This window comes from Aquarana catesbeiana, linkage group LG04, assembly GCF_042186555.1.
Source record: "Aquarana catesbeiana isolate 2022-GZ linkage group LG04, ASM4218655v1, whole genome shotgun sequence".
In the NCBI taxonomy this organism is placed as follows: domain Eukaryota; kingdom Metazoa; phylum Chordata; class Amphibia; order Anura; family Ranidae; genus Aquarana; species Aquarana catesbeiana.
The window spans coordinates 12,492,405-12,504,929 of NC_133327.1; the positions used below are offsets into that span (position 1 = coordinate 12,492,405).

At 46.1% G+C, this 12,525-nt stretch overlaps 1 protein-coding gene across 2 annotated transcripts in view; it reads left to right on the forward strand.

Moving 5' to 3' along the window:
• KIF13B (kinesin family member 13B) overlaps positions 1-12,525 on the forward strand; it is a 367,935-nt gene that overhangs the window by 290,325 nt on the left and 65,085 nt on the right. The window contains exon 34 of one of the 2 annotated variants that reach the window (XM_073624836.1): positions 2,707-4,914. The exons of the other annotated variant lie outside the window; for it this stretch is intronic. Within the exon in view, the coding sequence (XP_073480937.1) occupies positions 2,707-3,015 (309 nt within the window). The 3' untranslated portion in view covers positions 3,016-4,914. Of the gene's footprint in view, positions 1-2,706; positions 4,915-12,525 lie in introns of those variants that run through there. 2 annotated transcript variants of the gene reach the window in all.

The window sequence follows — 12,525 nt, forward strand, 5'->3', positions numbered from 1 at the left end:
GAAACCAGGTGGACCCCCACAACTGGAGGGTCTGCCAAAGCAGACCAACCCAAGTACAGTGGGGCTCCCCCGAAGGGTCATTATCCCTACCTAAACAAGGTAAAGAATTAAGCATAAAGTTGCTTCCTTCCCCACTGTATGCATTTCTGCCTTTTATCAGCTGTCAGTAGGCAACTTATAGAATGAACTTTAGTGTGGACAATCAAAGTGTTAAATAGGCTTTAGGGCTAGGTTTACACTTATGCGAATTGGATGCGGGTTTGCCCACATCCAATTTGCATGACAGGAGATTGTGACCATCTCTCACTGGAGCCGGTTCAAACATCTCTGGGGCAGCAGCGGAGCGCATTGCACAGAGGTCCTGTGTGTATGGCTTTGTTTCAAGTCCGAATTCAAAAATTTGGGCCTGATTCGTCCCTAGGAAGGAGAACGGGGACGCATCGGCCCTCTGCTGTGAGCCGCATCTATATTAAGTGTGAACCCAGCCTAAAACAACCCTCAATGCATTGTGGGGTAATTCTTCCTCAACCTGTACAGCAGAAAGATGTGCTTTTGTTTAAGCAGCTCATCTTGCTCTGCTCCCCATTTGCAGCAGTGACTCAGCAGCTTGGTTCACCCTGCTCCTTTTCCCAGCAGTCACTCAGCAGCTACGCTCACCCTGCTTCCCCCTCCCAGCAAGTGACTCAGAAGCTCATCTCAGCTTGCCCTGCTTCCCCCTCCCAGCAAATTACTCAGCAGCTCATCTCAGCTCGCCCTGCTTCCCCCTCCCAGCAAGTTACTCAGAAGCTAAGCTCACCCTGCTTCCCCCCTTTCCAGCAAGTGACTCAGCAGCTCATCTCAGCTCGCCCTGCTTCCCCCTCCCAGCAAGTGACTCAGAAGCTCATCTCAGCTCGCCCTGATTCCCCCTCCCAGCAAGTGACTCAGCAGCTCAGCTCACCCTGCTTCCCCCTCCCAGCAAGTGACTCAGCAGCTCAGCTCACCCTGCTTCCCCCTCCCAGCAAGTGACTCAGCAGCTCAGCTCACCCTGCTTCCCCCTCCCAGCAAGTGACTCAGCAGCTCAGCTCACCCTGCTTCCCCCTCCCAGCAAGTGACTCAGCAGCTCAGCTCACCCTGCTTCCCCCTCCCAGCAAGTGACTCAACACCTCAGCCCCCCCCCATCAGTGACATAGCAGCTCCGCTCTCCCTGCTTTCCCCTGACTCAGTAGCGCAGCTCCCCCCCTCTTGTCAGTGACTCAGCAGCTCAAACCCTCCTGCTTCCCCCCCCCCCTCATTGAAACAGCAGCTCAGCTCCCCCTTCTTTCCTCTCTCATCAATGACTCAGCAGCTCAGCTCTCTCTGCTCCCCCTCTCATCAGTGACCCAATAGTTCAGCTCTCCCTGCTTTCCCTTTTACCAGCTCAGCTCCCCCTTCTTCCCCCACCTGGTCAGTGACTCAGCTCAGCTTTTCTTCTTACCTCTCCCAGCAGTGACTCCACAGCTTCCCCTCTCATCAATGACTTAGAAGCTCAGCTCTCCCTGCTTTCCTCTGACTCAGTAGCTCAGCTCTCCCTTCTCGTCAGTGACTCAGCAGCTCAGCTCCCCCTTCTTCCCCCTTTTCATCAGTGACTCAGCGACTCAGCTTCCGTTGTTCTTCCTCCCCAGCAGTGACTTGGCAGACAGGGCTGTGCTACATGACAGAGCTGTATAAATATAACTAGGTAAACAGAAAATACATATCCTTTTGGTAGACAAATCATCAGTGTGTTTAGCTTTTTCGAGTTTAGCCTTAAGAACAGCACAGACTAGTTTTGAATTTGAAGTCTTCATGTCTTCCAAAGCAAACGCCATAAATTTGAATTCCATTTTAATTCTACAGCCATTTGCACACAAAACTTGGTACATTAATTCAAACTATTGAAACTGTATCATTCCGACGCTCACTGCTGTTCATCTTCTCCGGTTCACCCATTGGGGTATGCATATTTTATTCACATGTATAAAGTTGAAGACCAAAAAGAAAAAGTTTCTGCAGAGACTCAAAGTGTTGGACATGATCCAGAAAGTTCTTCAGTCAAACCTCTTTCTGTTATGCCAATTGTAAGGATTTGTGTTGGTACTCGTCTGCATAAAACCCCAGGAATGTGTTATAGAGATTCTGCCACAGATCTGTCTATAGTGGTGCCCAGAATAGTTGTTTCTTGCATACTGGACTTTTTTTTTTTTTTATTGGAGCCATAGAGTAGGCTTAGTCCTATGTTATTGTAGGACTCCTCGGACCAGATCTGTATTTTGTCCACCATAGAGTAGGGTGCCAGAAGATGTTATAGTGGTTCTCCAGGAACTAGAGTTAAACTCTTTCCGCCTACAGAAGTCACATTTAAGTGACTAACAACTCATTAACTTCATGTTAGGGCTGAGGGCTTTGTGAAATCAGAGGCCTTATCTGAAATCAACCAATGCTGAGACAGACTGGATATTGGTGAATTTGCCGACTTAGACACCTATTTAGCTCTGTGATAATCTATAGCAGTAGCTCCTTTTTACAAGTAGGTCATCTCAGCATGGTCGCAGATAAAGTTTCAGCATTTCAAACAGCCCTTCACTTTCCCTTAGAAGTTAATGAGCTGAAGGCTGTAAGTTGCCTGCATCTCTCTGTGAATATGTGGAAAAAGCTTTAACGGCATTCTGGAGAATCTCTTTAACACTTTTCACTCCACCTCTCCTACAGGCGTTCTGCCCTATAGGCAGAGGATATCGCTATCCATGCCGCTTGGATGAAGGCAAGTCTGGGGCCATGAGCGAGAAGACACAGCCCAGACGTAACACAAAACAGCAATCTGACTTTCCCTCCATCAGATGGGAACAGAGCAGAAGAGCGTCAGCTCCACCTAGCTTGTTCCAGCAAAGCTGGGATGATCTAAAGATCCCACAAGAGAATTTCAGACTGGCACCACGCAGCAGTAGCCCCTTACGAGACAATGATGAATACAAAGCTTATTGGTCCAGGCGAGTTGACCTGTTTCTGGCCAGTGATTGAGAAATTCAGTGCAACATCATTTTAACCTCAACAGCCGAACATGAAGAACTTACTTTATTGTGAACAAACCCTGGATGACTTGGAGAAAAACTAGACTCTTCTAGAAAGAACCATCTCTATTGGATTGTACAGGACAATTTGTTAAATACAAATCTTATTGGTCCAAGCGAGTTGACCTGTTTCTTGGCCAATGATTGGGAAATTGGGTGCAGCATCCAATTAACCCTCACAGCCAAACACAAAGAACTTATTTTATTGTGACAAAACACTGGATAACTTGGAGAAAAACTGGACTCTTTAAAGAACCATGTCTGTTTGGTTGTATTGAACGATTTAATACAAAGCTTACTTTTTCTTGCCCAATGATTGAGCAATTCAGTGCAATATCATTTTAACCTCAACAGCTGAACATGAAGAACTTCTTTTATTGTGACAAAACACTGGATGACTTAGAGAAAAAATGGACTCTTCTAGAAAAGAACCATGTCTGTTCGATTGTACTAGACAGCTTGATGAATACAAAGCTTATTGGTCCAGACGATTTGATCTGTTTCTTGGCCAATGATTGAGCAATTGGGTGCAGCGTCATTGTAACCTCAATTGCCAAACTTATTTTATTGTGACCAAAAACTGGACAACTTGGAGAAAAACTAAAAAACTAAAAAAGAAAGATCTCTGTTCAACTGTACTGGACAGCTTGCTATGAAACCATGGTGGAATTGTAAAGTTTATTCGAACAGACATAATAATTCTGCGTCGTTGACCTCAAATAGTGGATCCTAATGTTGATCTATTTTAGTAGGTGTGCAGGCATCAAATGGCAGCAGTCTTTTTGCTGTGCAAATATCCTAGAGCAGCCTTTCTCAACATGGGGGAACCCCCGAAATAAATTTCACTTCTCTGGGAAACCCTTCCAAAAAATACCATATCTACAGCTCATGATACCCTAATGTGGTGGTCAGTAAGGAGAATGCTTCCTACATTGGTGGTCGGAATATTGTGTTCCTTACAGATAGCTAAAAAAAAGATCATTGCGGTCAGTGGTTAATTATCTGAGGGGTAGAAATTGCTCATTATTCAAGAAACCTCACGCAATTTCTGAAGGAACCCTAGAGTTCCACGGAACCCTGGTTGAGAAAAGCTATCCTAGAGTCTCTGGAGACCTTTAAGTATTTTCTGTGAAAAAAAAAATATATATTAGCTGTTTTATATAAAATATGCAAGCTCATTGATTTAGTGAGTTATCGGAGTTAAAGATTACCGAGCAAACACTCCCAAAGAAAGCCGACTTTCTTCTCTATATTTGCATCCTGTAGACCTTAAACCGACCTTAAATTGGCTGTCCATTGTTTGGGAAGGGCTTTGGTATTAAAGTATTATTCCATCCAAAACTTAATATGTATGGATTAATTGAACCGGGGGTCTCAACGGACACAAGTCACTCCTCAATTATTTCAGGACTGAGGGTCCAATGGCTGTATATCTGATCTGCTGCTGCCATAACTACCTCATACCAAGTTATCAGATGACCATCTCCACCTCACATATCCATTTAGAGGATTTGAGGGGTATCATCATATGGGATTTCCTCCCTTCTGGCTCTGGGCTAGAAGACGGGAAAATCTGTCTTGCCCATTTCAACCAGGGTGACTGCATGTCATAGCTTTTTTTTATGAGCTAATTTTTCTTTTTGCACATTTCTGTACTTTCTACAGTGTTAATATCCTACCAACGTGTTATCTAGGTGCATGCAAAGTAACCTGGATAATGTATTTGTCTCCTGTTTAATGTGAATGCAAAGGAAATGTGAAATTACTTTTGTAGGTTGTGTAACTGGATTGTGAACTAATCTTTAACGTTTTATAAACCGTGTTCTTCCGTGGAGATATGATAAAATAAAGCTCAAAACATTGTAGTATTATACATTGATAATGTTAAAGTAGAACTTTTTGTAGTTTCTCTAAGTCTTCCCTGTAACATATTTTTAATACCCGTTGATTCTGCGAGTAGAGACATTATTTTTTACACTTTTAACAGGGTGACAACGCTGTTTATTCTGAAGTAAAATTTACCCTCTGGGCTATTGCACATGGGCCGGCAGAGCCCGTTCACCATAATTCCCAACGCATTTCCTTCACACGGGCAGCCCGGGTGCAGTTTTCAGCCTGTTGATGACATGAATGGCTTGCGCCACTGTGCTCTTGTATATAGCGGTGTTATCAAAAACACAAATACAGCGTATGGGCTGCCCGGGTGGAGGAAATGCGCTGGAAATAATGGTGAACAGACTCAGCTAGTGCATCTGCATGAGCCCTTAGATGAACTTGTAGTTTTTAATGGACTTTAAATAAAGGACAAACATATGAAAGTGCAAAACTAGCTAACACATTAGGCAGTGGCAGCAGGTATTTTTTCCATTTACCGGATACCCTTATGCAGCCCTTTGGTACTTACGGTGCGGCCATGAAAACTATGGAAGCATTATTTTGTAAAGATAATGTAATGGCAGTTATGTTACATATTCCCAGTCTCTTACAGTCTCCTGCACCATATCTCCAGTCTTCACTACACCTGTAGCATGCCCCCCCCCCCCCCATCTACAGCAGTGTCTTCAGTCTCTGACAATGCTCTGTAGCAGGGGTCTTCAAGCTCCAAGGGCCAGTTTACTGTATTTCAGACTTTAGGGGGGCCGGATTGTGGCCAGTGGGGGTAAAAAGTTTCCCAGCATTGGTGAGAATACACATAGCCTCAGGGTTGGTGGTCAGTAGGAGGAAGAGTAGTGCCCCATCATTGGTATTAGTGGAAGAAATTGTACCCCATTGTTGGTGTCAGTGGGAGGAATAGCGACTCATGTCATTAGGAGGTATAGTGCCTCAAGGGTCAGATAACGCATGCAACGGGCCAGATCTAGCCCTCGGGCCGCAGTTTGGAGACCCCTTTTTTGTAGCACAACATATATTGAATATAGTGTGTGGACCCTTTGCGATGTCAGAGGTCTTAGTTGAGGCCCCTTACATCTAGTAAATGGACCACCACTGGTGTAAACCATTGTAAGCACCCCTGTCGGTGTTCTCTGGTTTGTACCAACCCCTGTAACTGACACTTTTGCCGGACAGCTTGGTATGAATGTAAATGTGGTAAAAAATTATACATAAAGGCTTTTTTTATATATAGTAGGCAGAGGTTAGAAAATCTATCAACTGTATCCATGCAAGACCAAAAGGCAGCTTTTCCTATCTTCATTAGAAAGGCATTCATCTCATATCACTATACAATCTCTAATCATATCTATACAATATAATTACAATAGTCAAATCCAAGTTAGGACAATTAAAAAAAGAAAATGTTTTGTGCAAATGGTGCGTGCATGCAGAACAGGTCCTCCACATTGCCGGTACCCTAAATGCTCACTGGCTCATACTATGGATGAGGAGAGAGCCCAAAAACTTTCAATTTAGAGAATTCTTAATCTGACCACGTAAAAACAGCCAACACGTTTCACAGGCCAAAAGGACTTCATCAAGGCTACTAAATAATAAAAAAAAAACTAATCATCCACAGCATGGATGGCTAAATCTCCCACTACTGACTAATGTTCCCAGGGCTGTCAGAATATGGATGTCAAGCTGGGTGGTGTGAGCAGGGCCATCCATTGTTCAAATTCGTCTAATTCACAGTATTTGGCTGAAATCTGAGCTTTGTATAGCCAGTTTCAACCTGGTAGGTGACCTTCAAGATTTAATGACATTGCACGTGGTATTAATCCACTTTCATGGCCTCCATATGATTGTCAGAACCGTCAACACACCAGCATTATGTGGCTTTGTAGTACAGATATGCAGGAAAAAGTGGATTATCGATAAAGCCACGAAAAATTCTCCTTGATCTGGGTGTACTTTGATGGTTTGATTTATCCAACTAGGGAATCTGCTCACATTAAGGGCAGAGTGGCTGCTGGGAACACAAGGCTGGAAGCAGGCTGCGACACACTGGGAACACAAGGCTGGAAATAGGCTGAAACACACTGGGAACACAAGGCTGCGACACACTGGAAACACAAGGCTGCGACACACTGGAAACACATGGCTGGAAGCAGGCTGCAACACACTGGGAACTCATGGCTGCAACACACTGGGAACAAAAGGCTGGAAGCAGGCTGGAACACATGACTGGAAGCAGTCTAGGACAAACTGGGAACACAAGGCTCGGACACACTGGGAACACAGGGCTGGAAGCAGGCTGGGACACACTGGGAACACAAGGCTGGAAGCAGGCTGGGACACACTGGGAACACAAGGCTGGAAGCAGGCTGGGACACACTGGGAACACAAGGCTGGAAGCAGGCTGGGGCACTGGCAACACAAGGCTGGAAGCAGGCTGGGGGGCACTGGGAACCCAAGGCTGGAAGCAGGCTGGGGGACACTGGGAACACGAGGCTGGAAGCGGGCTGGGGAACATTGGGAACACAAGGCTGGAAGCAGACTGGGACACACTGGGAACACAAGGCTGGAAGCAGACTGGGACACACTGGGAACACGAGGCTGGAAGCAGGCTGGGGGACACTGGGAACACAAGGCTGGAAGCGGCCTGGGGGACACTGGGAACACAAGGCTGGAAGCGGGCTGGGGGACACTGGGAACACGAGGCTGGAAGCGGGCTGGGGGACACTGGGAACACAAGGCTGGAAGCAGGCTGGGGGACACTGGGAACACAAGGCTGGAAGCTGGCTTGGGGACACCGGAAGCAGGCTGAGGGACACTGGGAACACAAGGCTGGAAGCGGGCGGGGGCACACTGGGAACACAAGGCTGGAAGCATGCTGGGGGACACTGGGAACACAAGGCTGGAAGCATGCTGGGGGACACTGGGAACACAAGGCTGATAGCAGGCTGGGGGACACTGGGAACACAAGGCTGGAAGAGGGCTGGGGGACACTGGGAACACAAGGCTGGAAGCAGGCTGGGGGACACTGGGAACACAAGGCTGGAAGCAGGCGGGGGGACACTGGGAACACAAGGCTGGAAGCAGGCGGGGGGACACTGGGAACACAAGGCTGGAAGCAGGCGGGGGGACACTGGGAACACAAGGCTGGAAGCAGGCGGGGGGACACTGGGAACACAAGGCTGGAAGCAGGCGGGGGGACACTGGGAACACAAAGCTGGAAGAAGGCTGTGGGAAACACTGGGAACACAAGGCTGAAAGCAGGCTGGGGACACTGGGAACAGAAGGCTGGAAGCGGGCTGGGGGACACTGGGAACACAAGGCTGGAAGCAGGCGGGGGGACACTGGGAACACAAGGCTGGAAGCGGGCTGGGGGACACTGGGAACACAAAGCTGGAAGAAGGCTGTGGGAAACACTGGGAACACAAGGCTGAAAGCAGGCTGGGGACACTGGGAACAGAAGGCTGGAAGCGGGCTGGGGGACACTGGGAACACAAGGCTGGAAGCAGGCGGGGGGACACTGGGAACACAAGGCTGGAAGCGGGCTGGGGGACACTGGAACAGAAGGCTGGAAGCCGGCTGGGAGACACTGGGAACACAAGGCTGGAAGCAGGCTGGAAGCAGGCTGGGATACACACTAGGAAATGGTGTGGATCACTGGAGACACAGGTACACAATAGAAACGTTGCTAGAGAATAGAAGGGGTCCGGCTGCGAGCATGTGACATGTTGCTCAAATACAGAGAAGCACGGAGGCAGGCCATTTAGGGCAGCGCCTGGAGACGGAGTGGTTGAGGTGCTGGCTGCATGCAAGTGGCCTCACACAGGAGAGAAAACCTGGCAATCGAGCGTAGAGCTGGTGGGTGTGACATATAACTGCCCCTCCCACAAGGCCACAGAATGGTTTTCTCTGACAGCCGCTTTGTTCCATCATTTCACTTCATATCCATGGAATGGGGATTTTTTTATCTGTCTTTAAAAAGATTTATACAGCCACTGACCATGCAAAAAGAAAATGTCAGTTTTCAGTTGGGTTGACTTTTAAGCAGTCATATTGTACATATTCAGATTTGAATGTTATTATAAAGCATTCTAAACACACTAACGCTTTTTTTTTTTTTTTTATTGGATTCTATGAGGTGGCTGAAATTTCAACAGCTTTAGAATATTGCTTTACATCGGGAGCCCAGGATCCCTGCCTCTCTCTCACCTGCTGTGAAAATGTATTCATTACTTTTTATATCCACATAAAGGGCATTTCCTCCTTTTAACCTGCGTCAGGAAACAGCATTTTACATCCAGGCTTGAGTCAGAGCTGGCGTCCTGCCGAGATCACAATGATACTTGTCTCATCTCCGGCCTGCCTGACAACTGAGCATCCATTAACATGTGGCCTGTTTCTCAACTAATTACAGATATGGGACCCAGTCTGTGACTCGCATTGAGCTTCTGACTGGGCTCCAAATACAGAGGACCTTAGTGGAGGTGTTTATTGATGCAGAATTGCATTTCCTAAACGTTAAATTAATAAAATGTCTGAGAGCTTGCTGTAGCATTAAAAAAGCAACTAAAGTTGACTAGTACCACTTTCGTTATTTCTGTAGGTTAACTCTCTGTCCTGCTTCCTCAAAGATTACTAGTGAGCATTCAAGATGGCCATCACTCCACCCTATGCCAAAGCCAACATCTAATCATGATGCACTGTATGGCCAAAAGATTGTGAGCTCCTGACCGTCACACCTATATATAGACCAAAGTATGCGGTCTTTCCTCTAAATTTTTTTAGTTCAGGTGTTTCCAATGAAGGGTACTGTTAACGCTACATCATACAAAGACATTTTAGACTGTGCTCTTCCAACCTTGTAGTAACTATTTAGGGAAGACCCTTTCCCTTCCCAGCATGACTGTGCTACTGGGTAAAACAGGAATGTCAAATTCAATTTCATCGTGGGACGCATTAGCAGTATGGTTGCCCTCAAAGGGCCAGTTGTATCTGGGGTGTGCTACATACGTGCAGAGTTAGGGATTACACTACATATAGGGGGAAGAGTTCAGGGGTGCGCTACGTAGAGTGCAGGGTTCAAAAATACGCTACGTACTAAGTGCAGAGTTCAGGGGTGCGTGATGTACAGAGTGCAGAATTTTTAGGGGTGCGCTATATGCATAGTGAACACTCTGCAAACCCAATTCCAAACTCCCCCCCTCCACCAAAAGCTACCTTGCATCTCTACTCTACTCCTACCTGGCTCTTGTACCTTCCTGTGTAGGTGGCTCTGTCTCGCCTATTCCCCCCCCCCGGGGGATTAGCGGTCTTGTTCGGTGAACTGTTCCTGACATCACTCCCATAAAACTACTCTGGACATGAGGATCTCAGGAACAGTCCACCGCTGGATGGTGGGGAGTTCCATTTGCAGAGGTTCCGGTAAGTATAGGCTTTCTTTAATCTCTTAGACAAAAAGCTACGGTTGACCCATGCAGTGAAGGCACAGCCCCACTGCATAGGAAAGCTTTTTTTGGCCCAGATTTTGGCTTTAAAAGGTAGATGCTATTTCTCATGAATATGTAACACATGCATCTACTGCCACCCATAACTGGAGCACAAAAACAGACCTCAGGTACAGAGGGGGCCAATACATTTCCCCCCCAATATCGTTCTGGAACCTTTTGTGTGTTTAGCCTTCACAAAGGTCTAAAGTATATCTATGTATTAACTATCAGGAACGTGGCGGTTCCACAACTTTCACACCTACCACCATGTTCTTAGATACTCAACATCTGCCTTGACACATTCTATGGTGATTTGATTAAGGTGTTTTAAGGTGTCTTTATAAATGACACTCATTGGAAGAGATGTGGCTTGGATAAGCTACGAAACTAAAGATGTGGCTTGGATAAGCTACGAAACGTCTTTAACATTACAGAACAAGTGAAGCTGATTGTGAGTAACTACTAGATATACCGTGACCTGGAGCAATGAGAACCTCCACAGATATATCTTTGGCCAGTCAGTTTTTAATTTTTTTTGCCATTTGTGTTTAATTAAGAGTTCCTATCATAAATGTGACAGGAAGTGAAGAAGAAATCTCTCCAAAATAAGAAGTTGTCCCCTCTTAGCTGTCACTGGAACAATGGCTGAAGATTTCACTTGTATTTCTGTGAAAACCCCAAATTTTGGGATTTTCCACTTGTGGCGATGGTCACCGAGACAAATACAGAGTGTCAGCCTCCACAATGAAGGCACAGGCAACAATGAAAATGTGACAGGGGTTCTAACTTTTCTCTACTCCAACCAAAAGTAAAAGCTGATCTTAGTGGAGTTCCACCCAAAAGGGCAAGCTCCGCTTGTTTGCATACCCCCCTTCTACTGCTACATTTGGCACTTTTTGGGAGGGTGGGGAGTGGGTACCCTGGTCTTGGCAGGTACCCACTCCCACTTACGGCTCAGATCACTGTGGCGATCTGAGCCTGAAGTTCAGCCCTCTCTTCCTTCCCCTGCAGTCTTCTGGGACACATCACAGGTCTTCACTTTGTTTCCCTTACTAGAGATGCCGATGTTCTATCAAATTGGCCAACTGGTCAGAAACTCCAACCACGTCACTTCTGGTTTCTTTAAACCATCAGTAATTGGAGATTTCGACAAATTTGCTGTTTGGACACAACACCGGCAACCGAATAGTTGTCCAGTGCAAGAAGATTTAGCTGTTTTGACAGCACAGCGGCTAATGAGGACAAAGTTGCCGCCACCTCAGCGGCGGCCATTTTGTTGGCTAGTATTGGAGCGACGTAACAATCTCCACTCATAATATCGTGCATCAGACTCTATTAGTTTGCCTGTGTTTCATTTCGTTTGTATTCGTTTGCACTGTGGTATAGTGGGTAGCACTCTCACCTAGCAGTAAAAAAGGGTCGCTGGTTCGAATCCCAACCATGACACTACCTGCCTGGAGTTTGCATGTTCTTCCTGTGCCTGCGTGGATTTCCTCAGGGTGCTCCGGTTTCCTCCCACGCTCCAAAGACATGCTGCTAGGTTAATTAGCTACTGTCTAAATTGGACCTAGTATATGAATGTGAGTTAGGGACCTTAGATTGTAAGCTCCTTGAGGGTAGGGACTGATGTGAATGTACAATGTATATATAAAGTGCTGCGTAAATTGACGGCGCTATATAAGTACCTTAAATAATAATAATAATAACTGGAAGTTAAGTAGTTGGCGTTTCTGACGAGTTGGCTATTTTGAGAGAACACCGGCACCTGAAGCCAATTGAAGAATCGGCTCGGGTGACGACATCGCTGGATCACTGTTAACTTTTATTTTTTCGGGGGGACTGTAGCTCCTCTGTAATAGGAGTGGTGGCTGTAGTTTTAAAAAATATTTACCTTTTTAAAAAAAAAAAAAATCTTTATCATGTTCGGAGACAATGGAAGATGAACAGAATACAAAAAGATATAATGACCTATCATAAATACCAAAGAGTAGGTCCCATGTCACCAAAGCATTCTGGGTAATAAGTGTAGAGAGGAAAAAGAAGAGCACTAAGATCCTTATCTAAACTGGGTGTATGTAACATAG